The sequence below is a fragment of the Athene cunicularia genome (assembly GCF_003259725.1).
Source record: "Athene cunicularia isolate RWA chromosome 3 unlocalized genomic scaffold, athCun1 chr3_part1, whole genome shotgun sequence".
In the NCBI taxonomy this organism is placed as follows: Eukaryota; Metazoa; Chordata; class Aves; order Strigiformes; family Strigidae; genus Athene; species Athene cunicularia.
This window is the reverse complement of record NW_020799097.1, coordinates 82,419,965-82,447,906: the sequence shown is the minus strand read 5'-3', so window position 1 is coordinate 82,447,906 and position 27,942 is coordinate 82,419,965. Positions and strand designations below refer to the sequence as shown.

At 36.3% G+C, this 27,942-nt stretch overlaps 1 protein-coding gene across 1 annotated transcript in view; it reads left to right on the top strand.

Moving 5' to 3' along the window:
- The window catches only part of LYST (lysosomal trafficking regulator), a 92,764-nt gene that overhangs the window by 29,101 nt on the left and 35,721 nt on the right, over positions 1-27,942 (top strand). Inside the window, exons 5-21 of the mRNA XM_026845820.1 lie at positions 1,852-3,937; positions 5,556-6,588; positions 8,178-8,339; positions 8,982-9,138; positions 11,342-11,568; positions 12,877-12,943; positions 13,762-13,871; positions 14,890-15,313; positions 16,499-16,643; positions 17,454-17,627; positions 19,221-19,381; positions 20,768-20,958; positions 22,485-22,730; positions 24,334-24,507; positions 25,039-25,188; positions 25,790-25,927; positions 27,620-27,818. Coding sequence (XP_026701621.1) covers positions 1,852-3,937; positions 5,556-6,588; positions 8,178-8,339; positions 8,982-9,138; positions 11,342-11,568; positions 12,877-12,943; positions 13,762-13,871; positions 14,890-15,313; positions 16,499-16,643; positions 17,454-17,627; positions 19,221-19,381; positions 20,768-20,958; positions 22,485-22,730; positions 24,334-24,507; positions 25,039-25,188; positions 25,790-25,927; positions 27,620-27,818 — 5,844 coding nt within the window. The remainder of the gene's footprint in view (positions 1-1,851; positions 3,938-5,555; positions 6,589-8,177; positions 8,340-8,981; positions 9,139-11,341; positions 11,569-12,876; positions 12,944-13,761; positions 13,872-14,889; positions 15,314-16,498; positions 16,644-17,453; positions 17,628-19,220; positions 19,382-20,767; positions 20,959-22,484; positions 22,731-24,333; positions 24,508-25,038; positions 25,189-25,789; positions 25,928-27,619; positions 27,819-27,942) is intronic.

The following is a 27,942-nucleotide window of genomic DNA, read 5'->3' as shown; positions in this document are numbered from 1 at the left end:
TGCCAGTTTCACAGCGCTATTATATAATGAACTTTCCTGTTTGCTTGGTTGCATCATTCTTTTATTGCTCCTGCTTTCAATGCTTGAACTAAATGTTTTGGTTATCTTCAGTGACTTTAGTGACTTTTCCAGGTTTAGTTTAAAATGTTGTGTAAATAGGTTTTAAGATGTTTTTGTACTCTGCATAATGTACAGTTTTTAATTCTACAAATTTTCCTCATAGCACTGATGCATTAACATGATGTATTCAGTTGTGCATGAGGAACTTTTTCCTCTTGGACTGAAATAAATCCACCTGTATTAGGCAGCTTTTTTCTTTCTGTGCAAGAAATAGCCTTTGTTTGATAAAGTACTCCTGCTTTGTTTTCTGCCTTCAAAGCAGATGATGTTTCTTCCTTAAGCATCACAACTATGACTATGAAACAACAAGGCACAGTCATGCCTGCACGTGGAAGCATCTTTTTTTTTTCAGTTTGATTAATGATTGTAGTTATTGCATGGGCTTTTGGGGTTTTGTGGCAGTGAGGGCTGTTATTAAGTATCACATTTTTCTAAATACTGAACTTTTACTGGATGGTGGATACTTAGAGTTGTTTTATACTAGGTATTTTACTGCCCAAAGCATCCAGAAGGAGTTCTGTCACTACTTAAAAATGACAATGGATTTTATGCAAGAACATAGTTTTTATCTGCTGGCTTTTTTTGACAGTTTGATCTGAGTTTACCAATATAAATGAACTGGTAGTACTTACATTTTATTCATCAAAATCTTGCCCATCGAATCAGATTTAAATTTTTTATTTGCTATTATATACTGCGTACTTGAAACTGGGGGGTTTTTGTCTTGTCTTTTTTTGTGGAAATACTCAGCACCCTAAACATTATTCCTTTCCATATGCCTCTTGTCCCTGACTATTTTAAAATCCACTACTTTTATTTCTGTTTTTTGGGTTTAGAGCAACGCTGAAATAAAGACTGAGGTCTGTATATGTGAAGATCTGCACTGTTTCTAAGTAGAGAATTTTTTTTTTGTTACCCCTAGTATGATAACAATTTCTTCGTGCATTCTAAGAGGACTGAGTTCCCAGTTCCTCTAGCAGCTGAATTGCAAAAAGTGACAATGGGTCATCAAACTGAAAAAGGCCTCTTTTCCCTCCCCTTAGATTTTCTTCATTTGTTGTGGGATAGGGCTCTTTGGCAATGCTTATCATGAGACTACAAATATATCAAATGATATACACAAAGTAAATATTGCTTGAGTAACTACTTAAAACTGCTTCCATAGCTAGAGTAATGGAGGAGGTCTTGGAGTTGGTATCCTGCTGATTGATAGTCTGCTTCTACTATATTAGTATGTCGAATTTATCCAAATTTAAATTGAATACAACTAGAGGCTTGCAGCTATATTTTTCCTTTATATTCTATCTGTAACAGGCTAAAAGATTTTCAGACTAAGCTTTCTTCCTTTTACTTACTGAAAAGTTCTTTTATCTACCTTGATAACATCCTTTCTTAAGAGAATGGAATAGCTATGAGTACAAAAAAGTTTTAGGAAACCCTGTAACACACTTTTGCCTAATCCTGATTAGAAAATGAACTAATTTGTCTAGACTTTGAAAATAGCCAGTATGGTTCCTAAATGTGAATTGTTGCTTGCTCTTTTATACTGAATGTCAGACACAGGTATATGCAAGACCATGACCTATTAAGAAACTAATTTGTTTCACATTTTTAAGCTGGAAGTATTAAACTATAAAATTAGGAAAAATGCTTTAATGTTTACATGCTTATAATGTTCCTTAACCTCAATGTGCATTTGATGTTTCTTTTTGTTTATCTTTGTTTCAACAGATTTTAATATACCCTTCACAGTAGACATATGCCTGACCAAAGAGAATAATTCAAGTTCCATGAAATCTACTCAGGAAAAACTAGGGTTAGATGGAAGCACTCGTTCATCTCTTCAGACTTCTGTGAAACTAAATCCTCGATCTCGAAAAAGTGGACGTCTGCGCAAAACCACCCATCGTTATTCAGTGCGAGATGCAAGAAGATCTCAGCTGTCCACTTCAGATTCAGAAGGCAATTCTGATGACAAGACTACTGTAATAATGAAACACAGACGCTCCCAGTTACTTCAGCCTTTTTTAACATACCCAGCTAGGGACAGCTACCCTGTAAGTAGAAGTGATTGCCTACCAGCAGAAGTAGTACCAAATTCTAATCCTGATGCCCCTAATCTAGAAAATTCCAGCAAAATTGTTCCAGCACATGAGTTAAACCCAGAGATTTTGAATGAACCAGCTGCAGGAACTGCTGAGAGCAACATGGATAATTCTCCTTTTGACTTATGCCGTGTCTTACTGTCTCTCCTAGAAAAGGTGTGCAAATTTGATATTGCTTTGAATCACAGTTCTACTCTTTCAGCTAGTGTGGTGCCCACGTTGACTGAGTTCTTATCAGGATTTGGAGATTGTTGCAATGTAAGTAGTAACACGGAAAATGAAGTAGTTTCTGCAGGGTGGACAGAAGAACCTGTGGCTCTGATCCAAAGGATGCTCTTTCGAACAGTGCTGCATCTTATGTCTTTAGACATTAGCAACACAGACACAATGCCTGACAATTTACGCAGAAATTTAACAGACTTACTTAAAGCAGCATTAAAAATCAGAATTAGCTTGGAAAAGCAACCTGATCCTTTTGTTCCAGGATACAAGAAAACACTACAGCAGCTGGTTCAGGATGAGTGCATATTTTCTAGATACTGTCACAGAGCCTTGCTTCTACCTGAGGTTATAGAAGGGGTCTTGCAGATTTTGATCTGCTGTCTACAAAGTGCAGCCTCCAATCCATTCTACTTTAGCCAAGCTATAGATCTGGTTCATGAGTTCATACAGCATCAGGGATTTAAGCTGTTTGAAGTAACAGTGCTTCAAATGGAATGGCTGTGTATGAAGAACGAGGGAGTAACTGAGGAAGCCTCAGAGCATCTGAAAGCCCTAATCAATAGCATCATGAAAATAATCAGCACTGTCAAAAAAGTGAAATCGGAGCAGCTCCATCAATCAATGTGTACAAGAAAGCGGCACAGACGATGTGAGTACTCTCACTTCATGCATCACCACAGAGATCTCTCTGGGCTCTCTGTATCTGCTTTTAAAAACCAAGCTTCCAAAAGCCCTTTTGAAACTGCTGATGGAGAAGTTAATTATCCTGACAGATGCTGTTGCATTGCCATTTGTGCACACCAGTGTTTGCACTTGTTGCAACAAGTTTCTTTGAGCAGTACCTGTGTTCAGATTCTCTCGGGTGTACATAATGTAGGAATATGCTGTTGTATGGATCCAAAGTCAGTAATTGTCCCATTGCTTCGTGCTTCCAAGTTACCAATATTAAAAAACTTTCAACAACACATACTGAACATCCTTAACAAGTTTATATTGGATCAACTGGGTGGAGCAGAAGTTTCTCCAAAAATTACACAGGCGTCATGCAATATATGTACTGTTGACTGTGATCAACTTGCTCAGCTGGAAGATGCTTTGCAGGGCAACTCTAGCGATGCTGGTCTTGCATCTAGTTCCTCTTGCAGAGTTCAGGGAATTCTGCCTAGCAGTGGATCTGAAGATATGTTGTTGAGATGGGATGCATTGGAAGCTTATCAGGACGTTGTTTTTGAAGAAGACAAACTACGCGGCATGCAGATTGCAAGTCATATTTGCCACTTAATTCAAAAGGGAAATGCAGTGGTCCAGTGGAAACTATATAACTGTATTTATAATACCGTGCTTCAGAGAGGGGTTGAGCTAGCTTGCCATGCTCAACAACTCAGGCTAACTACAGCAGATAAACACACATGCAATTACCACAGCCAGTGTTTGCCTTCTGAAGTACTTCAGATTTATTTGCAGATGCTCCCTGTGTTGCTTAAATCCAGGTTGGTTGATTTTATATTTATTAATTGAAAACATGCTAATTCTGTACAGAGCTGTGATCTAACTGATCAGAACACAAGTTTTATCTGGACTGTAGGCAATACTTGGCTATTGCAGGGCTGGCAACAAGGTAAATGCTTAAATAACATAAAATGTAATCCTAGATTCATAAGCCATAGAAAGTAAAGGCTCTCTGTTGATGAGTTATGATCTTTAACAAGCCAAAGTATGTAGAAACAAATAAAAATCTTTGTCCAATGTGACATACTCTTGGCCTCTTCATTGCTCATGCTAAAGTGAGTCAGGAATGTTTAACAGATTGACATGTCACTTCTCTGTGGGAATTAGACTGCTTAGTTTTCTGATGTTTCTTCCCTTTTCCTCTTAGAATGGTCTTCATAAAAACTACCTTTCCAAAATAGGGCTTGAGAGATTTACTTAGAAATAGAAACTGTCTTATATATTGTTGAACTAATTAAATAGATGTTTAATATAATATATGGAGGTTTATTCAGACTATGAATGTGTCCTTTTCTCCAGGAAAGATTCTGACCTTTTCTACTGGAATCCTGATAAACTGAAGTTAATTTAGTAGCGTTATGTGAGACAAAAAATAGACTAGTATACCAATGTATGTAAAGCACTGTCTAATACATTTTTAAGTTTTATCCTAACCTAAACTATATCAGAAGCTATTAATTTTTGAAAGTGCACCTAGTGGCAAAGAGGGAAGAGAAGTAAAATCTAGATTTTAAAAACAAGTTTGATATCCAATTTCCTGTTGGCTTAAAGATGGAAATATGCAAGTACATGATTCATTTGATTCTAGAGTGTGTAACTTAGGGACAGCTTTTACTGTAACTGTGGGAAGGAGATGGGAGGGTAGGGAAGGTATATGTCTACAAGCAAACATAGTACACAGAGAAGCTTACAGACCCTCACCCCAAATTCTGTATGTAATAAACTCAATGTAATACTTAGGAAGAAGGGAGAAATATACTTGGAAACAAAAATACTGTAAAGTTTTTCAACATCAGACATCCTGGCATAATAATAGCACAGAAAATTTGTTTTTGAAAGGTATTCCTGAATTCTATCTGAAATGCATCTTTCATGTAACTAATAGCTAGTAAAATGTCTTAAAACTTAAAGTTTATTTGAGAAGAAATCTATACTTTCTGGTGAAGTCACAGAACCGAGAGAAATAAAGATATTTACTAGCTCCAATTGCTAATAAAAAGTTATGGGAAGGAAGTACCACTAAAGAGCAAATGTCATAAATATGGTTAATTGAACCCCTTTTAAGGTTTTGAACATCATGCATCTTTGTGGACTACATTTTAGAGGGTAATCAATATTTCCTACGTTGTATCTTACAAAAAAAAAAGAATTTTCTGTTACTGGATGGATGATACTTGGGATTCTAGAGTGCTGCAAACAAGTTTCTTTTCTCTTTAATTTGCAATTTACGGTCATTTTTATCAATTACTGTATACATGATCAGTCCTTGGTGTTACTCAGGTGGGTAGAACAGAGGGTTATTTTTGTATAAGATGTGTTACCTGAACTACATGAATTTGTGGCTCATTTATAAGGTAACTCTTATGCTTTCTCTTGCAGGGTAATTAGATACTTGTTTCTCAGTTGTAATGGAGTGAATCAAATGACCGAGTTAAATTACTTAGATACTTTAAGAAGCCATTCTTTAAAAGTGCTAGAGACTTTGATATTCTGCCTTGGTGACCAGCAGAAAGACCAAGCAATGCCAGAGTTGGAAGGCCTGAACAGTGAACAAAAGGAGTCTACATCTGGCTTGTCTGCTTCTCTTTGTAGCCAGCATGCTGTTTCAGAAGTTCCTCAAAGCCTGAGCAAGTTTTATGCTGGTTTGAAAGAGGCCTACCCAAAAAAGAAAAAGTTTGTGAGCCAAGACGTTCATGTTAACACAGTAAACCTATTCCTCTGTGTTGCCTTTTTATGTGTAAGTAAAGAAGCAGATGGTGATCTGGATTCAGCTAATGACTCTGAAGATACGTCAGGATATGATAGCACAGCCAGTGAGCCATTAGGTCATAAATTACCGTATCTGTCACTGGAAAGCCTTACTTTGCCCTCTCTGGAAAATATTCACAGGGCTGCAGATATTTGGTCCATGTGTCGTTGCATCTATTTGTATAGTTCAGTTTTCCAGAGGCAGTTCCATAGACTTGGAGGCTTTGAAGCATGCCATAGATTACTAATTCTGATAATCCAGAAACTTGCAAAAAATAAGGAAATGGAGCAAGCAAAGAGGGAGAGAGTAATGAGTGAAAGCAGCAGAAGTTCACATGGGAGTCCTCGTGGTGAGCTTCTCAACAAGGATGACTCTGTTCAGTTTGCTAAAAGCAGAGAGGTGACACAATTGGAGCTCGATAGTTCTGACAGTCTTGCTGGTGCAGAACAGCTGGTGTCTGAATGTGTCTACTGTGACAGCTCTTTGAGTAGGGAACACACTTCAGTTACTTCAGTTCCTAATCTTGAAGGAATAAAGACTTCTGTAAGAGAAGAGACTGAGTGGGCACTCCAAGGTATCAGACTTCTGGAAGCTCTGCTGACAATTTGTCTGCACAGTGCAAGCACCATGCAGCAAAAGTTGGAAGTGGAGATGTTTCACCAGGTACTGTGCAACTTCCCTTAGCTTATTTTACTCATATTTGTTACATACAATATTCTTTCAACAGTAATTTAATCAAAAGTTCTTTTAGAGATGAAAAAATCTTATGCTCTTTTGGTACCCTTTTTTTTATTCTGTGTAGTACTGAAAGCATGCAGTTCAGTGATGTTAGTAACCAAGGGTGGTGGTCAGCAGGCATGAAAGAATGGGAGTGGGTAGATAAACAAACTGACAGTTGCTGTTTGAGAAGGCATCTTCCCATGTGTCAACTTGTCACTTTTTGTATTTGGTAAGATGCTGGTAAGGATCCTGTACCCCTCTGCTTGTTTTCCAACATGATCTTTGTTTTCTGCTCTTCTGGGTTAGATCCCTGTTCATGCCAATTCTCTGCTGCTTGTGAGCTTGAGAGGGCCTTCCAGAGTGGGAGATTGATCCAGACTAGATGAGATTTTTCACCTTGTTTACTTTTTTGAACTGTGTTTCTGGTTTATTTTTCATCTATTTGTTACAGTTTGGGCTAGCATGGTCAATATGGCTAAGGGCTGAACATCAAATGCTGTTTTCTGGATCAATGTATCTTGAGTCCCAGGGAAGACTTGTCCTGGCAGATGAAGATTTTGTTTATCTTTTTCTGCATAAAATGATCCTGACTAGAGGAAAGAAATGATTTCCTCTGACTCAAAGGCAATAGTGGATGTCAACAACTATGAATTGCTGGCTGACTATGCCTGTATTTTTTCTGGTTAGTTATGGCCTACTTTTTCTGTTTGTTTTGTTGTTGTTTTTTTTTTTTTCCCTGTTTAGTCCATTTGTTCAGTCTCACATTCTCAGGAGGCTGTCTGAGCTGATGGTTTTGAATGGTGGGAGAAACTGGTGTTTTTTTGAAAGAGTATTCAGTTGAGAATGCATCATAGAGGTGGGATTGGAGAGCTGCATAGGCAAGATGTGAGCATTATATATAGTGGCTCACACATCATGTTTTTGATGATGGATCTGAGCAGAGCATGGCACTTAAGAAGTATTAGAGGGCACAGGTACTGAAAGAACACCCGGAAAAACTACTAAGCCTTAGAGGTGAACTAATTCAGTGTTCTACAACAAGTTGTTAATTTATGGAAGACACCTTCACTGTGCTTTAATGTTTTAATTGCTATCTTGAATTTTACTTGGCAGTTTGTTACAAAAGCAGGAGGCATTAAGTACAAGTAGAAACTGGAGTTCTGTCTGAGCCATTTGCTATTTTTGTGAACTTGAACGTCACCCTCTGTCATGTTAACCTCTAGTAACATTGTGGTGTGGTTTGAATGCATTGTGCTTGAAACTGTTTCAGAGATATTTATTTTTGAAACAGTGCTTTCACTTGCAATGTTTGGGAAAAGGCATGTTGCCAGATTTTTTTTCAGTGTGGAGACTGCTTAACCAGCTAAATCTGTCATGACAAACAGGTTGAATCCTTATTGCAGGAGACTGGATGAAAGCTGGTTTTAGCTGAGAAGTCAGATTAGTGTAGGTGGAAGGGGAAGATCTTAAATGAAAGAATTAGATCAAACAGAATAACATGAATCAAAATGTTTGTCTCCCCCAAAATGCAGAATACCTGTGTGGATGATATCTTACTTCAAATAAGAGAGGAGCTTGCTCAATCAAAAGTGATAGAAACTGACTTGGCAAAGCCTCTGTTTGATTCACTGCTTCGTGTTGCATTGGGCACTTTTTCTGTTGATCTGGATCATTCTGAAGAAAAAACTGAAAAGGTATGGAATGCCAACTAAGTGTTTGCTTAGTCACGTTTTTATTGTTTGGGTCTATTTTTAAACTTGATAGGACATGTTTAAATGTGTTTGGTTACTATGGCTGTTGAAGATTAATTCTCTGATTCTCATATGTAAGTGTAAGTCGAGTGCTGGTTATTGATACGGTCCACACATTTACTGCTCAGAAATGAGTCATGCCCCAGAAAGGACCAAGCTGTGTTATGCTTCGTGGACATACCTGAAACCTGATGTCCTCTTTACTCTTTGACTCTTGAGTGTGACAGACTCTCAAAGGGAGAGCTTCAAACAGGGCTGTTCACTGTAGTGGCTGCAGACATATCTTCACCTTAAAGTAACTGTCAAGTTGCATGCTTATTGTGGCAGTGGCTTTTGAAAACACATTTATTCTTAATGCATTGGCCACCTGCTTATCAAAGCATTGGTCAGGTAGGTAGTAAAAAACCCCATCTTTGCACAATCCATTTTTATGTAAGAATGAAGTATTCTTAAAAAGTATCTTAAGTTTCTTGAAAATGTATGATTAATTAGTTACTTTTGGCAATGGGCTTGGAGAAGATAGGCACCTGGAGGGTTCTAAATTGCTTGCCTTTCTGACCAAAGATGGTAAATTTGCTTGTACAGACCCATTACACTGAAAAGGAGCCTGTGTCACAACCTGGAGATATTTCTGAAGAAACTGAAGAATCACAGTGCTGTAGTCTTCAATTTTTTGCTGAGGAAGAAGGATATGAAGCAGATAGTGAAAGTAACCCAGATGATAGTGAAACCAAGAATGAAGGTAACTGAAACTTATGAAAATACAAAGCAGTCTTTAACACAGCAAAACTTGCTTGTCTTTTGAGATGTGCAAAATGAGTGAGCATCGGACCTTTAACAGATAAACATAGTTTAACTTTTTTACTTCCAGTAGGATGCAGTTATAGATGGAAAGATGCTGAATATTCTTACTGAGTGTTACAGGAACTGTTCCATTTTGGTGGTTTTGGTTTATGTGACTCTTGCTCTAAAGTAATTTTGTTCAAATGTATTATTGTGGTCTAAAAGCTGTTTTCTCCAGATATGCTTAGCAGTAGTCTGTTTCAAAATCAGTACTGAATTTCTTATTTAGTATTATAACAATCTGTTAGAAATTAGATGGTCTAATTATATCATAGAATTGTAGAACACCAGGTTGGAAGGGACCTCAAGGATCATCTGGTCCAACCTTTCTTGGCAAAAGCACGATCTAGACAAGATGGCCCAGCACCCTGTCCAGCTGAATCTTAAGTGTCCAATGCTGGAGAATCTACCACTTCCTTGGGGACATTATTCCAATGGCTCGTTGTTCTCACTGAAAAATTTTCTTACTGTGTCCAGTTGGAAACTCCTCAGGAGTAACTGGTACCCATTACCCCTCATCTTTTCCATGTGACTCCTTGTAAAAAGGGAGTCTCCATCTTCCTTGTAGCCACCCTTTAAATACTGGCACATGGTCATAAGGTCTCCTCCAAGCCTTCTCACAGCTGAACAAACCCACTTCTCTCAGGCTTTCCTTATACAGCAGGCTTTCCAGTCCTTTAATCATCTTTGTGGTCCTTCTCTGAACCCTCTCCAGCCTGTCCACAACATTTTTTGTATAGTGGGGACCAAAACTGGACACAGTATTCCAGGTGTGGCCTGACAAGTGCTGAGTAAAGTGCAATAATGTACTTCATCTCTGCTGGTGATATCCTTGATGCAACCCAGCATCTTGTTGGCTTTCTTTGCTGCTGCAGCACACTGTTCACTCATGTTGAGCTTGTTGTCCACCAGGACCCCCAGATAGATCCCTTTCCACAGAGTTGCCCCCCAGCCAGGTAGATCCCAGCCTGTGCTGCACCCTAGGTTGTATTTTCCCAAGTGCAAGACCTGTTTGCCTCCACCCTCTGGGTGCAGCCTGTCAGCCAGTTCCCTACCCACTGCACACACTACTTGTCTAGACTGTAACGTACCAGCTTTTCTAGGAGGAGGCTGTGGGGAACTGTATAAAAAGCCTTGGAGAAATCCAGGTAGTCAGTGTCTGCTGTTCATCCCACGCTGACCAAGCATGTTACTTGGAGGCGATTGTGATTTGCCACTGGTGAATCTGTGCTGGCTTTTCCCAATTACATGCTTCATTTGACTTGTGATAGGATGTGTCTCTTTGTATTCATTCAGGGTCTGATGTGCACATCTCTTGCTGTATTCTGTTTGTGTAATTAATTTTGAACATGTATTTGCTTTAATTTTTCCTTTGTGCTGAATATCTGGGTGCTTATGTTCTTGTATGAGGTCAGCATGAACAGTAACAGCTTTTATTAGAACTGCATTCAACTGTTGCTGTTTACCTGTGCAACTAGGCTTTATTGACAGCTGTACGATACTTTAAATTTTTAATTGAGAAATGCTTCTAATCTGAAATATTTGCATGAAACGTATGTCTGTACCAAATTTTTTAAAGTAACATCTTTTAAAGTCTCTCCAAGGTCTAAGAGGAGAGGCTGAAATGTTGTGATGGTTTGTCATGTAGATATTGTCATGTGCATTTTCTGAGTAAAATAACTAAACTGTTTCCCCCAACCTTTTAACATAAAATAATTTCAATTTATCTCCTTCCTTAGCAGGCTCAGAGTTCTGAATAGAAGCTTGAGGTTCTATTACAATGATTTTACTGTCATGTTTCATGAATTGCTTATTTTGATTACTCTGTGTGTGTGTCCAGTTCCCAAGAAATGAAGGCACATAGTTTAAAAGCATGTAATGGAAGAAGCTGCATCTTTGCTCTTCTGTATTAGCAGGAAAATATGAAAATCTGAAGCAGACTAGATTATACTGTTATTTTGAAAACTGCTTATAAGCTAGAAACTATTTTTGGTTTGTACCTATGAGAAGGCTGGAGAAACTATGTCCTTGGATGTTCTGCTTAAATCATACAAACTGTATTCAGCTGAGTAAGTTTCAGTAAGACAAGTGTTTTCTTTCAGGAGCAGACACAAAGGGAGAACCAGGATGTACTGGTCCTTCAGGTTATTTTAATGACCTAGCTGAAAACATCAGTCAAGGAGAATTAATGTATCCTGAAATCTGCATGTTAGAATTAAACTTGCTCTCAGCTGGTAATGCAAGTTTAGATGTGCTTGCTCATGTATTCCAAAGCTGCCTGAAAATCATCAGCCAAAAGGAGAGGAATGCCACTGTACTTATAGAACAGGTAAAAATGTTATTAAAGGCAACAGCTTAGCAGTTGTACATCTTATTTGCTTCAGTTTTTTAGTGCCAGTATATCTAATAGTGATCTCAGAACTATTCTCACTTGTTAAGGGTACTTGGTAAGACCTGTAACAATGTCAATGACTAATATTGCCACGTGCATTGCATTTATTACCTTTCAGTACATTAGTTAACTGTAGTTTCTGGTGTTTGTCCTATAAAGCTTTTGAGCTACCTTATTTTATCAAGATTGTTCGATAACTAGAGCTATAGATACAGACTTCATGATTGTCAGACCTTTTAAAAAGCCGGAAAAGCTAATATTTTCCTGTATATGGATATATGTAAACATACTAAATATATGTATTCCATATGTACTTTTAGAAACTTTCAGTGGTGTACCTCAAAAGTATTTCACACTTGTATTCTTCATAAGTTTACATTAGAAATTAGTTATACATATGTTGATGGTCTCATGATCCTTTGGAATTTCATTGTTAGTTTGTTCTTTGCTTTTTAATAACTATGTCCCTTTTGCAAAAGAAGAAAATATGGTTAAGTAATCTAAGCATAAAGAGCTTGTTTATATGATCGTTTGATTAAGAAGCAGTTAGTGCTTTACAGTGTAAACCAAAAGCAAGAAAGGAAAACGTTGTTTCAGTACTCCAATTCTTTGTGTGAATTATTAGCTTTAAATCACTAGCACACATCTATTTCTTGTTTCTGAACTTCAACACATGAAACGACTAACAGTTCAATATCTAATTTTCATTACTCTTCAATATAATTTAGAGCAGTCTTATTAAACGAATCAATTCGGAGATTTTGAATATCTTCAATTAGATTTTTTTCAAATTAGCTTTAAGATGCATTTGTGAGGGATGTTCTTCAGTACATGGGGATTTTTTTGGTAATTATTCTTTAATTTTGCATAAAAAGGTTGGGGAAAGGTTGAATTTGCTTTCAATATTGCATCAGTATATAAGAACATGCTGCATTCTGTCACCACTGTCAAATTCTGTAATTCTGTTAAGAGGTAGAAAACAAGGGAGATCCCAGCTGCTGAACTGATAATGGCTGGAAGGTTTCTTTCTAAAATAATTTGGATTTCAAAGTCTGTTTTCAGCAACTGAACACAAAAAAATGTTCAATAGTAAACATAAAAATGTTCATAAAGTAACTAGAATTGTCTACTGTTGATTTTAAAGACAAGAATTGACTGAAATAAATTATTTCCTAGTCTTTTGAGCTGGTGTATATTCTTCAGATATAAACTTTCCCTGTGGTGGTTTTTTTTTTTTTATACCAGGGAGCTGTCAAACACCTTTTGGGAGGATTTCTGAACATATTGACACAAACAGAATCTAGTTTTCATGGTGAGTTCAAGGTCTAAGTAACTTAAACATTGCTTTTTATAACTTAATATATACAGACTCAAATTTTTAGTTCATAGTGCAAATACAAAATTGACAAAGCAAATTCATTGGCATGTGTGAATTTATGCAGCTGCTTCTTTAACTTGTGACAAGTATCTAACTTATGTGTAAATACAGGGTTATTTCTGAGCTAGTGGAAATCTGTTATTTAAACACATGCTGGCAGATCTGAAAATGGTAGTTGAAATTGTAAACGTTAGGGTTGACAGTGTTAACAAACATTGCTTGGAAAAATCTTACTGATTGAATCCATCACAACATAAGTTTTATTTCACATTTTGTTGTAACACAAGTCTTAGTGATGTCTTGATTGTGTTTTATTTCTAATCAGAAAACATCTGGCTAATCCACGAATGTGGAAGCAAATTTAAATACTTGCCCAAAGGTAGCTTCACATAATGAGGTTGCTCCACAGCAGAAGATGATGTAAACCCATTCCAGGACTTTGATCCCTGGCTTTGTGGGGATAGCTTTTGCATTGTAGATGGTAGGTTCCCAGACTTTCAGGCTCCACTTTGCAAACCTAGGAGCCAGGTTTGGTGTAGCTGTCTAGATTCATTCAATAAAATTTTGAAGGGTAGTGTCAGGAAGTACTGTTGGGTCTGTCTAGAATTCATCTTGTAATAGTTATTGCTTCCTGAATTTTAAATGTTTCGCAAAACACTCTGCATTCCAAATTAATCTTTTCTCATAATAGTATGGAATATCTAAAGCTTTTAAAAAAAGTTCTTAAGAATATTTTGTCTCCTTATTTTTAGCATGTCAGATGGTGCTGGTAGACCTGTTAGTTTCCTTAATGAGTTCACAGACATGTTCAGAAGAGCTCACACTTCTTCTGAGGATATTTTTGGAGAAGACACCTTGTACGGTATGTATGGAGTAGCACATAACAAAATTTAGAAGCTTAATGAGAAGAATGAAGCAAAATTAAAGTCCTTTTGTGTCCCAAGAATTTTGGTAATGTTGTGATAACATTCTAACTGATCAGAGCAAATGAAATTTGGTTGTTGACCAGATCATTCTCAAAATGTGGAAATAGATAAGAGGGGGTTTTGAAGTGTGTGTTAGTCTTGAGAAGTCTCTTCAGCACAAGAGAACAAGATTCCTCTTGGAGACTGATGTGGTTATGGGTGACAGAGCACTCTTAATACTGTAAAATTTGAAGTCATTCCTGCTAAGTTATAAAGCATCTCACTATTTCGGGAATGCTTTAGCTGCAGAAATTACTTTCAAAACTGTCTTAAGCTGGTTTGTGTAACACTGGAATCTACTGTGTGGAATATACTGCTGAAATACCTAGCTGTTCATTTGTGTGGGAGTCCATAGGAAAAAAGTCAAAATAAAAATACTGTGGAGTCTGAAATAGTAGCAAACAAGGAGACACAAGTAAATTTTTCAAATGTGGCTTGCAATAATTGGCTAAGTACTTAGAGAAACTGTCTGGGTTAAGTGCTCAGCTAGTTTTGTTACTGATCATGCAGTAACAAAGTGATGGCGTGTGTGTTGCATTCCTGACCAGCCTCAAACACAGGGTAAAAGGTGTGGTCTTTTGTTGAGGTATAAATTAATCCGATAGCACATAACAAATGTGGGATAAGATTGTGCAATGACCTTACCTGTTGTGATTCAGCTCATTCTTGAGCATGGTAACTTGAAGCTTGATCTGCCCTAAATCCCCAGAACTGTTAGGCCATAGTCTGTTGAAGTTACTACTTGATACTTTGTAAATGTGTATCAGTTTGAATATGGAATCCACCTCCTGTTGGGAAAACAGGAATCTGAGTTTAAGTGAAGAATGGGTTTCTGTTTAGTTAGATGACACTTGACTACATAGTGTAAACAGTTTGATTATTTTTTTTCTCATTTGTTTGGTTTATTTATTCTAGGAGATACTACTCAAGGGTGTATTGAAGATTATCGAAACTAATATTTATATGAACCCATTACAGTACCTTACCTTCCCTTTGCTACATGGCGCAAGTTTGAGTACTAGTTCTTCACAAAAATCTGCTAGCACTTCCAACAGCAAAACTGCAGGACTACTAAAAAGAGCAAAATTTTCACAGAGTAAGAAAGAGACAGATGGTGAAAATTTGAGTCACCAGCTGCTTTCTTCTTGGCATGTAGCCCCAATTCACTTGCCTTTAGTTGGACAAAACTGTTGGCCACACATGTCTGAAGGCTTCAGTGTCTCACTGTGGTTTCATCTGGAATATGCTCATGAAACAGAAAATTTAACAGAAAAAGGGAAAAAATTCAAGAGAAGCAGCAGACTGATAGCTGTAAGAGAGAACAGCTTTGACAGCACAGGTGAGGATATAGTACTTCTGTTTCTACTTGGGTAGCACTGAAGAATTCTGTTACAAGTATTACTAATCAATGTTCCATATATAAAAGGTTGAACTTTCTTATGGATATTAAACATGAGTGGTAGTCTTTATGATTTTTCTTTGAGTACTGTCTCATATGCTTAAAGATAAAACATTTCCAGCCTTAGTTTTTAAATTGGATTAATGCCTGGTTCCTTAGAAATTTAGTATTCTCACTGGATTTGTAACTTCAGTAAAAAGTCTTTGTGCTACTTCATGTTATGATGAAGAAAATGTTAAATGCTGCAGCTGAAAGGTCATGGGAAAAGGCTGCTCTCAAGTTTATTTTGTCTCATGTATTGATGAAGTGGCTTTTGTGCTCTTTAATAGAGAGCTAGTAAGTCTTTGATTTAGGATTTAAATAGGAGGTCTTAACTAAAAGATGCTCTGAATCCATCAAGTCAGTCTGAGGCTGACTCAGTATAAATCCTTCAGCTTTCCTTATGTGTGCCATTGTAAATGTTAATAGCTGTACAACACTCCTGTTTATACTTTTGTAGAGACCCACCTGCTTCCAAACTCTTCTGAGCAGGATCTTTTGGTTTACAATTTGTAGGAGGAAAAATTTTTAAAGTTATATAAAATGTCTTCCAATCACAACACTTGGAATATCTTTTACTGTCCTTTATTCTTTTCTACTGTATTTGAATAAAAGGAGGGACAACCCTGCCCTGAATCTTGGAACTCACTAGAGCTGCCTTAGTTAGAAGGTCTGTGCTGTTGCTTGGTGAAGTAAAAATATTAAATGCAAGATTATACTTGAAGGGTAGTATGATTTGGGAAGAAAAATCTAAACATTTCTTGGTGAACTGACACTAAGAGTGCCAGTTCAACATAGGAACGTAATATGATATGGCATGTTGAAAACAATATTGAATTAGAGTATATTCATGCGTACTGGCTTTACAAAGACATGTGATGTGCTGAGTGAATGTAGAGCTCCTCTATTTCAGTTTATAAGAGACCTAGGTCTCTGAAAAGAATCATGCAAGATGGGGGGTGGGGTGGAAAAACAACCATGGAACCCCTATATAGTACCCAAGCTGTTTCTTTTCACACTCTATAGCTGTTTGGACAGGCTTTGTTATTGTATTGTAATTGTGTATAAAAATGTTTATATTTCTAGAAGAAATGAAGTCTATAGGAATGGAATACCTAAGCCTGGGAGATAAACTTGTTGAAGATGGCTGTGTTCATATAATTTCACTGGGTTCCAAAGCACTGATGATACAAGTCTGGGCAGACTTGAACACTGGAGCATTCATATTTCGGTATGGTGCATTAGTCCAAAAGCAGTCTCATGAACATACATATTGTTACTTCCAGTTGCAGCTTGCAGGCAATACTGATGGAGAGTAGAAAACTAATTTCTATAGTTGAATCATCTTGCACACCGATGGCAACATCAAGTACATTTGTTGCATACAGATCTACAGGTTTACTTGCTTAAAGTGTTAGTCTCTGGTCTTGCACGTTTCCTGTAGTCATATATAAATAATTGGCTCAAAATAAGATGCAAGATCAGTCATAATGCAATGCAAGGTAGCAATTCAAGTGTTAAAGAAATGATGTAATAAGTTTGTGAAGATAAGCAAAAGCTTTTGTAGCTGTAGGTTTTCACACCTGAAGTGTGAAAATTGCTGTTACTTCAGCAATCTTGGTTTTAATCTTCTGAACACATTTTAGCTCTACTTTAGTTCTTGTAAGTAATGTATCCTTAAAATAAGTCTAAAGCTGCACTTTTTAGAACACTGTTTCACAGCATTCAAAACACCTGTACTTTTTCAGTAAACTGAATTTAACTCTTCACTGTAAAATAAAGATAATATCCTTATATTAAATGTAAGCAGATTCATGTAAACAAGTGAAAGTAACTAAATTGAAACTGTAATGTGAGGATTTTCCTAGCTTATGTTGAACACTCTAAATATAGCATTGTGATCAAAAATATTATCTGTGAAAGTTAAGGAATGCAATCTCAGAGTAACTGAGGCCAAAAAATTGCAAATTTGGGGCTTAAAATGCAAATTTGAAAACAAACATGCACACACTTGGTTTTTCCTTTTCTGTTGTTTCTATAGTATGTGCATGGATCCAAATGATGAGATGAAAGCTGGTCTGCTGGCACAGGCTGAATCTCCAGAGAATGTTTTCCTTGTGGGCAGGTGGCAGCATTTGGCAATAACATATTGGCAACAGCCAGAAGGCAAGAAAAATATCCATGGAAAGCTGTTGCTGTGGGTTTCTGGTCAGAGGTAAGGTATATGTTAGTTTTACCTATATATTGATCATCTTAAAAAGATTTTCTCTGGTAGGAAAACTTCTGTACTATTTTGGTGTAAGTTGAAGATATGGCTGAGTAGTCTTCTGGGGTAGGAGAGGGATGTCTTACACTGCTAGGCATTCCCTAGAAATATCCAGAATTGTCTGATTGCTTCAAGAATCATCAGTTCATACCATGGACCAATTTGTCATGAGTAAGTGAAAGAGGTAAGTACTACAAGATTTTGAGTAAGATTCAAAAAAAGCTATGGCATGAAGTTAGCAGTAGGCATAATGTGTCTGATGAAGAATTAAAATTGAGGAAGTATAGTTCAGGTTCTGGCAATATTGTTGAAAGTAGGAATGAAGAGATGGAGAGAAGGCAGTCATTTTGCTCCACTGAGAGAAATAGAAAGGGGAGAAGTTAAAACATATTTCAGACCAGATCTGAACTGGCAGTAGGAAGTACTACTACTTCCACTGAAAACTGAAGGTCTGTGCTTCTAAATAAGGTGCCTGATGCTAGGTTGGGTGGGCCTGTGCCTGAATGAAATATTAACTGGTTAAGGAAAAGGGAATTTATTAAATATTTCAGTTTTCATCCTTTCTTCCTAAAGTCCAGACTATGAAGATTGCTTTTGTGTCACAAATATGAAGGAGGTGGTCAAAATACTATCTTGTAAAACAACTAGATGTATCACAAACTCTTTAGTATTCCCCTAGATTTTGGTCAGTAAACAAGCAATATTATTAAAGATATTCTTAAAGCTGTATCTAGGAAAAAAGCTGTTGCACAGTTTTTCTTCCTGCAGTTAAACCTATAGCTGTAAAGTATATATTTACCTTAGTTCTTGAAACTACATGGAGTTAATTCTTAAGCAACTTGATTTCTTCGCCTCCATTGTTCAGTCTGTGCATGTTGAAATGCAGTAAACTCCAAATATGGAGATACAGGAGAAACCAAGAATACTACAGTGTTCTGCACATGTGTAGTTAATGTGGTCCCTCTATATAGAGAATTAATTGTCAATTTGCTCAGTTAGGCTCTTCCAGAAAGTTGCAGATGACCTTTACAGTCCACCTGGTCTGTCTGTAAATGCACATCAGTCTTATTGCCTGTGGCTGTACAGCACACTAGCTCTAACACTTCCCTGGTATAAGCAAATCCCTAACATGGTGTTTTCCATATGTGAACCACAGTTTTCATGATGTATATTAGCATATTCAAAGACCTTTGACTTTTTAGGAACAGTAGAAATTATTGAAAAACTGTGGTATTTTACTAGTGTTATATACAGTTTCTTGTCTAAGGTCAGAGGGAAGAAGAAAAGAATTTCAGATCTAGGAAATCTTGACTGTATGGCAGCTCTAGTTGGGGTCTTCATTTCTCTGTTTTGTGAAGTATTTGAATACATAATTATGTAAGTGAGTTTTAAGGTGCCTAGAAGTTGAAAATGTCTTTATTAATATTGATAACAGCATGGCTTCTCATGTACTAAATATTCTATTTTAAGCCTAAGCTGAATACCTTAGCAATTTTGACCACTTCTTAATGTTTAAACTTGTTTCTTTATATGTATTTTTAGGAAATGTGAGATTAATTTAGATTACGCACTACCAAGGAAATCAAGCTTATCATCTGACAGCAATAAAACATTTTGTATGATTGGCCATTGTATATCATCTCAAGAAGAATTACTTCGATTGTCGGGTAGATGGGATCTTGGAAATCTGCTTCTATTTAATGGTACTCTTGTATGCTTTTTTTTCTTGAATAAGTCTTTATTTCCTCTTTCCCCTCCAAGATCAAAGGCTTAATTTTATTTTTTAAAACATGCCAAGTTTTTGCAGTTAAAAAGAATACTTTTTTTTACTACCATCCAGCATAATCTATCAGGGAGAAAGCAGGTAAATGTTTCAGTATTGGGTACTTACTAATTGTGTCCTTCTACTACTATTCTTTTGCTTTCTTTTTAGTTGCTGTAATTGGTAATTCCAGTTCCTTTAGTGTTTCTTCTATTTTCTTTAAATAATACCTGTGTATATGGGATGGAGAGATGGTGGTACTTGTTCTGTTTTTTTTCTTAAAGCACTCAGTCTCTCCCAGCTGGAAAATTGATTTCACTTACCTGCTTCTAAACTGCTAGTTTCAAATTACTTGAAGCATATTAAAAGGTAAACAAAATCTGAGCCACTAAATACTGAGTTAAGCATGCTTATTTCTGAAACTGCTGAAGTTACTTTCAGGTTTTCTTAGATGTATAACTCTCCTCCCTTGGGAAGCTTTGTCCAGGACTTCTGGTTGTCTGATTACTGCTGAAGGCTGCAACCCTGCTGGTCATCAGCTGGCATTTCTTCAGGTGCAGTGGCCTGATCAGGACTACTACATAAGTGAAATCAGTTTAACAGGATGTGTGGTGTGTGCAGATGTTGTATGTGTATCTGTGTGGGCCACATCATAAATGTAAGCTCCACCTTGTGAATATACATAGTCTGATCCCCATGTGCCTACAGCCAGTGTAACTGTGGTGTATTCAGAGGACACTGGATTTTTTGCTACACAGTTGTCATGCACCTGTACATCTCAGACTTAGGTCTGTCTTGATGCTGCTTTTAACTTTGCTTTCTCACAAACAGATGACCTAAGATGTGCTGTCTAGAAAGGGGAGGGAGGTTCCTTTGGCTTTCTACAAATATTTTTTTTTTCCTCCTTATTAATTTTAATGAGCTTTTATTGTTGTTGCATCCTTCTTGGTCACTCTACCCAACTGTCCATGATGTTGTAGCATGTTGTTGCTATCACTAATCTTGAAAACACTGAGGAGGCATGGACTCCTCGATTTTAAAGTGTAATTGATTATTCACACCTGTTGGTCTTCAGTTCATGCAGACATTTTCCTGACTTCATTTCAGTTGCCTTTGCTACTGAATTGATCTGGCCTGTTATGTCAGAATCCACTGGTCTACAGTAGCTAAAAGCAAGCTTTGGACTGTACTGATTGTTTTTCAGCAGGGCCTATGAAAACCATCCAGTGATCTTCCTTGTAAAGTCTCTGATGCAGTCTAATAGCTAATGTGTGAACTTTGCCTTATTACATACTAAAGAGTTAACAGCTGCTTTTCTGGTTTTTAGGTGCAAAGATTGGACCAGAGGAAGCATTTTACTTATACACATGTGGGCCAGACTTCACTTCTGTAATGCCTTGTAAATATGGCAAGACATTGACTGATTGTTCTAAGTACATAAGTAAAGAGATTCTACAATGTGAACAAGTTAAAGAGCTCTTCATGGCAAAAAAGGAAGTGGATGTTAGGCCTTTAATTGTAAGTTGCTACTTAGAAATGGTTCTTAATCTCTTGTAACTTATTAAGAAACACTTCCTGCTGTCTCCCAAGTACTTCACTTTCTCAAAGCAGGCAAGAGCAAATCCAATTCTCATTAAAATCACTGCAGGGTTCTTCGCACTTATTTCAGTGCAAGTTGAACCTCACAGAGGGTGACTATTTCATCTTGCTTTAGGTTGGATTCTGACAACTTCTTGATGTTCCAGCATATATAATATTGCATATTTATCACATAAACAGGCACCTCTAAATGCCCTGGGATGGTTATGTAGCTCTTCTCTCCATTAGTGTAAAGGTAGCCAAGGCTTAGTTAATCTTTTAACATTAAAAGTGAGAGGAGAAAGGAGGAATTATCTGTCTTTAACAGCAAGCAATTCTTTGAGGGTTTTGAGGGAGTAAGTTTGCATCAAGTTTGACTGAAAAGTAATTTTCCAGCTGGCAGATCTTATCTTTTTTCGTCTTTCATGACTGAAACATCTGTGCCTGATGCAGATGTAAATACAGTTACACTAGAAAAAGAAAAACCCAAAACTTTCTTGTCAGTGGAGCCTGCTCTATGTGGGAAATTGTCTTCATGCATTGTTAATTCCTGCTGTATGCATTGTTTCCACTAGAGGGATTTGCCTGATCTTGTTCTACAGCAGCTCTGTAGCTATAGGCAAAGGATCATTTTGTCTGGATGTGATCCTTGTAAACACCAGTACTAAATTTTGAATAGGTTAAGAAGGAATGAATGGAATAAATAAAAAGCCTAACAAATCAGTCATGCGACTTTTAAGCTTATTTTGCCTCACAAAACACCAAGTAACCAGAGAGAAGAACTATGTACACAAGTGATGAATTAATCTGTGCTTTTGCATAGAATGCAAGTGCCTTAAATGTAATTATTTTATCTGTTCTAAATAACCTCACAAATATGATCATTTTACATTTTCTGTGAAAAGGAGTCAGTTGCTTTTCGCAGGAGCTCTGGTTTTGATCTAAGTCTCTACATCAGTAATGAAACTTCTATTGAGATCCTCTTATGGCAAAGCTGATTAAAGGATAGACTTAAAATTGGAGAAATTTTGAAAAAAATAGCAGATAACTTTCGATTTTGGACTTGCCACTTCAGAAAGGGAAACAATTTGCCCAATACCACTGTATGCTCATTTTCTTTTAAATTTATCAGTAACTTTTTATGCAAAATAGTTGTAGTTCTTCAGGAGGTAAGAGGGGGATCCTTGGTGGATTTTTTTAGTGCTTTCTTAACTTTGTGTTGTAGGTATTGCATACATTTGCTAAAATTTAGGAATGCTATTGCATTTTTAGTGCATGTGCATCCACATGAAGCTTAAGACCATGCTAATGGTAAAGTAGAAATGAACTGCCAAAGTTGCTACTACTTGTTAGGTGGCTTTTGTGTGTGGTGCTTTGTGGTTTTTTGGGGGGGGTGTGTTTTGTTATTTTGTATTAAACTTAAAAAAAAAAAATTAAAAAAAACCTATAAATATCTCTTGTTTCAGGAGAGTCTTGCTGTTGTTTATACCACATGCTGTCCTGGTCAGTACACCATATATGAACCTGTTATTAGACTGAAAGGTCAAGTGAAAACTGTATCTTCTCAGAGACCTTTCAGTTTAAAAGAAGTTCAGAGCAATGTATTGGATGCTTATCAGCTGAAAACACTTCAACCTGTTGAATATAAAACTCTTCAGGGTATACTACATGAAATTGGAGGAACTGGTGCATTTGTTTTCCTCTTTGCTAGGGTAAGGGGGCTGGAAGAGGGGGGTGCATGTATGTGTTCTTCCATATAAAATTTTCCTTGGATCTTGGGTAGCAAGTCACATATTCTAGCTGTCTTTCTCTAGTTTGCATGTGATTTCTTTTAAAGAAAATTTATGGAAAATACTTGTGGCATAACAAACTGTATCATGCTGGTTGTCTTAAACTGGAAACTTAGTTATATTATGTAATGTTTTTTCTGACATTGCTGGTATGTAAGATGTGGCATTACATTCTGGTTTAGCGATGGGACTTCTAGATGTCAAAAAACACGGGGTTTAGGAGTGTTGTAGAACTGGTCCTATTTTTGGTCTATAATTTTCAAAGGCACTTAAATTTATTGCATATCTTTAACACTAAACACAGGATATTCACAAAACAATTATGAATAAATGTAAAACTAGTGTGCAGAGCTTTGATTTTTTTATCAAATAAATAGAGCTTTTTTGAGAACTGTTCAGCCATGTTCAAAGGCTTATTCTGTCTAAAAATTGTAATTACAAAATTAAAGGTATGAGCCTTAACTTAGTTACTACTTAGCCTCTAAATGTAAAGGTCACAGTCAATATTTGTGCTAGGAGTCTCTGAAGTACTACAGTTAATTCAAAATACTAAAGTAGGCCTAGGACATGTTTGGTTTTGTGTACCTCTGGCAATGGTAGTGTTCTGAAAGTTGTATGGAGAGTAACCAATGCACATTAGGCTAGAGACAGTCTGGTGTTTGGACTTCTGGTTTTGAAGACATTGTTGTAATTCTAACATTGATAGTAAAATGAGGAGAAAATCCTTATTCATGTTACTGTATTACATAAATTTATGCTAAGAATGTGCTACAGATCCTGCTGTAGACTCTATTTGCATCAGTTAAATAAGCAAACAATAGATCACCTGTCAGAGAGTAGAGGTATACATGTGTATAACTAAGTGCAGCAGAGTTAACAGGTACACAGCAAGAGAACCTATAGAAACTGAAATTCCATTCATGTGAGATTTCCTTTTTGTATGTTATTTGCTAAAAAACTATATGCTCTTTCTTGGGATTCAAGAATTGTAGGAAGCAAAGAGTAAAGAATGGTCCATGGTCTTCATTTATCAAATAGCTTGTCTCTTTATGGAAAAAAACCCCAACCTTTAATATTTGATACTTCCAGGTAGAGAAAGTGTAGACCTTCAGGAACCTTAATTTAAAGCTTCCCTTAAACATTCGGGAAACATACTTTTCCAGGGCAAACAGGGTTTGTTCTTAGTGGCTTATGTATTTCATGACCATGTGACTTTGTAGTATACCAAGAATAAATTGGTGCCTTGTACTTAAATTTTACTTTGAACAGATTTTTTTTCTTAAAAGGGGATTCTTGCAATGGGATTTTTATTTTCTTAGTAGGTCATCATTTACCACAGTAAGAATTTCCACTTCAGGTATAATATCTGAATATAAGCTCATAGGCAAAAATGAAGGTTATGTTCATAACCTCAATCTTTAAAACAGATTTAATACAGAAGTTATAATTTTAGGTCTGCAACAAAGCATTTTTAATGCTTTTTTCTAAATATTTCTCATTTAAACTTTTAAATTTGCCTTTTTAGGTTGTAGAGATTAGCAGCTGTGAAGACACTCAAGCTTTAGCATTACAACTTATACTATCTTTAACAAAATACAGTCAACAGAGAATACAGGAGATGGACAATTGTAATGGTTATTCTATGATTCATCGGGTGTTGATCAAACCAAAATGCATTGTTGGATTTTGCATGCTGAAGGTAGAGTGCTCTTTAAACCTGGTATGTTGTTCAGTGTTAGCAGAAATTTAGAAACTTGTCTGATTTTAATTCTATGTTTGAAGCTGTCTTCACAAAGGTAGAACAGTGATTCAGAGCAAGCTTATTCTAGGAGTGTTTTGCCTTAAACTAGAAACTCCTGATGAGTAAGGGGAGAAAAAGGATGTTGAATGTTGAAAGACCCTGATTTCAGAGGAGATGAGGAGTGAGAGGAAAGCAACTTTCTCTGACAGCGAAGATCTTCAAGTTAACTTAAACTTGTAAACAATTAAAGTTGCTTGAACACACTTCAATATTTAAAAAAAAAAAAAATAATTGTACCGGTGTTATAAGAATGAAGCCTCTTAAATGTCCCCAGTGGGGTTAATAAACTCCGTAACTATTTTCAAAGTTGACCAGGTAGATACATGCCTTCCCCATCAAGTTTGTCTCTTCAAATAATTTTTTAGTAAATTGGATAGAACTGTACTGCTTTGTGCTTATGACATTAAAAAAAATTTTTCCCTCTTGAAGACTCTGCTTGAAGGATGTTGCAGTGATGAGATTCTCTATATAAATGAAAATGGGCAATTCATGCTTGACACAGATTCTACAGCAGTTATCCAAGATGTTCAATTGCTAGAGAAGCTGCTGCTTGACTGGAAGATATGGTCTAAAGCAAAGGTAATTACTTTCATTTTGGAAAAATTTTAAGTCTAAAAGTCAATATTTAAAAAAAAATCAAGTATTATGAGGTCTGAAATTAATTTCTCCAGCTAGATGTCAGTAATTACTAAAATTTTCTAAAATCAATGGTCCTTATTATTCTTTGAATAGCTGGTAGTAGTATCAAGCTCCCATTATCAATGATGCAGGTGGCCTTAGTATATTCTGTTCTGTAAATGTAATTTATGTCAATGACTTGTTAGTTGAATGGATTAATTTTTTAGGGGAACTTGTTAAGACTGAGGAAGACCTGCTTCCCTCTGGAGTTAAGCTGTTGAAAATAACCATCCAGTGTTAATATAGAAAAAAGTATACAAAACTAGTTTTAGACAAGTAGTACTTTCTTTGTAGATTAATCACTAAAATATGCTTAATTTTGTATGAGCATAATTTTTCTGATAGTTTGTAATTTTGATCTGACGATTTGCAATCATTTAGTCTTTCTGAGGGGCAAAACTAACTTGACTTGATTACATTCCTAAATGGTTTGGGTTTTTTTATTCTCAGTGTGTAGACTCAGAAATATATTTTGAAGCTGTGTTCCTGTTTTGTTTTTCAGCAAGGTGTTTGGGAAACTCTGTTAGCAGCTCTAGAAATCCTTATCAGAGCTAACCATCACCAACAGATGTTTAACATTAAACAGCTATTGAAAGCTCAAGTGGTACATCACTTCCTGTTAACTTGTCAGGTTCTGCAGGTATTTTCACTCTAAAATCCTACTTTGGGCTTGGCAAATACTGTTTTACTTGGTGTGTGGGAGTCTAAATGTTGTAGGAAAAACTACTTCAGTAGAGACTATGCTTCCAGACCCCTTTTGCCTTCCTCAACAGGCTTTGTTGCTGTGAACTGATACAGTTCCCTATTGGGTGCTCTATTTACTGCTGGACAGAAGGGGCAAGAAATTTTAACCATTTGGTACTATTTGAAATCCTGGGTGCTAGGTTACTTGCACAATCCATACATGAATAGGAGCTGAAATTACCTGAGATGTCTCTTACTAGTTCAAGTCTTCATGATTGAGAAATACAGATATTGTGTAAGCAGCAGAAACTGTCCTGTATCTCACCAAAGCTAATGGGGCACCTAGCCTGTAGTGCTCAATCTGAGCACTCCTCTCAAAATTATTGATCCAGTAGTAGCTTCCTCCGTGGCATGGAGATAGCTGTTTTAGAAAGGACTTTAAGGAATTTCTTCAGCCCTTTCATAGACATTTCTTAGGAACATGTTTTTGAAATGGTTTCCATTTTATAGTACATACCCATCTGAAAACATAGATTGTAATCCCTCTTTTCTACACTGTATTTTTTATCTTGCATTCCTTTTTGAGTTTTTTACTGTAATATATGAAATGCATTCATTGTTTTTCCTTCTTCTAATGATTTTTTTTCAAATGTGTCTTAATCATTTTCACTGCTGTAAATTTTTAGTTTCTTAATTTTTGTAGTCTTCCCTACCTTTGGAACTTGTTAGTGGTATAGTGAACTTTTAAAATTGTATATTAGTGCAAATGCCTAGATACAGAATGTTACGAAGTATTTTCCCTGTTAAGGGAATTCAATACATGCCTATTGGGAAAAAATTAATTTCTTAGTTTAAAAAAAAATACTCAAATTGACCAACAGTGATTGGGCAATTTTGGGGGAATGATGGAATGAAAGATTAAGATTATATAAATTATTTGCTTTGAAAACCTCACTTAATTTAACTTCATTTAGCCTTCTCATACAGCAGTCTCAGTTAAGGTGTTTGGGTACCAAAAGAGGCAGAATTTAGAGAAGTTACAAACAAGTTAATCGCTGTGCTCACATTACAATGAGGTTTCCCACAAGTTTATTGAAATATTCTTCTAAAATCATTGTTCAGTTAATAGATTTTTTCAAAGAGCTATTGACAAACTATCAAATGCTTGATAGATCAGAAGTTACAATTGTGAATGAAATCTCAAATGTGTCTGTTTATAAAAATGGTTGTTGAAGTGGAAATCACAGTGTGGCACTGTTCAGGAATATCTTGTTTGAAATGTTAGTATCGGCAACTATTTTACTTTCTCTATAAATATATAATATAACGACAGTAAACTATACTTTCAATGGTGATTTATGCCCTAAAGCTCCAGCATTTCTGATCAGGGTAGTGTAGTATGTGGAATATGTTAATTTTCTAAAAATAAACTTGCATAACATCTGCAATATTTTGTTTGTGCCTAAATTTTGAGTGTGCTCAACCTACGTTGAGTTAGGTACAGTAGCTCCTATGAAGTTAAAGAATACAGGATTTATTATTTAAGGTTTTTTCTTGTCTGTTCTATGACAGAATGACAATTTTTTAAAAAGACATTTTTTGTCAGTTTAAAAATACAAATAACTTACAGTTGTACTACTCTTTCTAGGAGCATAAAGAAGGGCACCTTGCATCCCTGCCTCAGGAGGTTTGCAGGTCATTTGTGAAAATAATTGAAGAAGTACTTGGATCTCCACCAGACCTGGAATTGCTGACACTGGTCTCCAATTTCCTCTTAGCAGTTCACCCTCCCACTAATACATATGTTTGTCACAATCCTACCAACTTCTACTTTTCCCTGCACATAGGTAGATATGTCACATTTAACTAGAACTAAAGAGGAAGATAAAAATCTAGTCAGAAATTGATATCTAAAAAAACTTTTCACTCATAAAATACTATTCTATGAATATAATTTTTGATTGTTATATT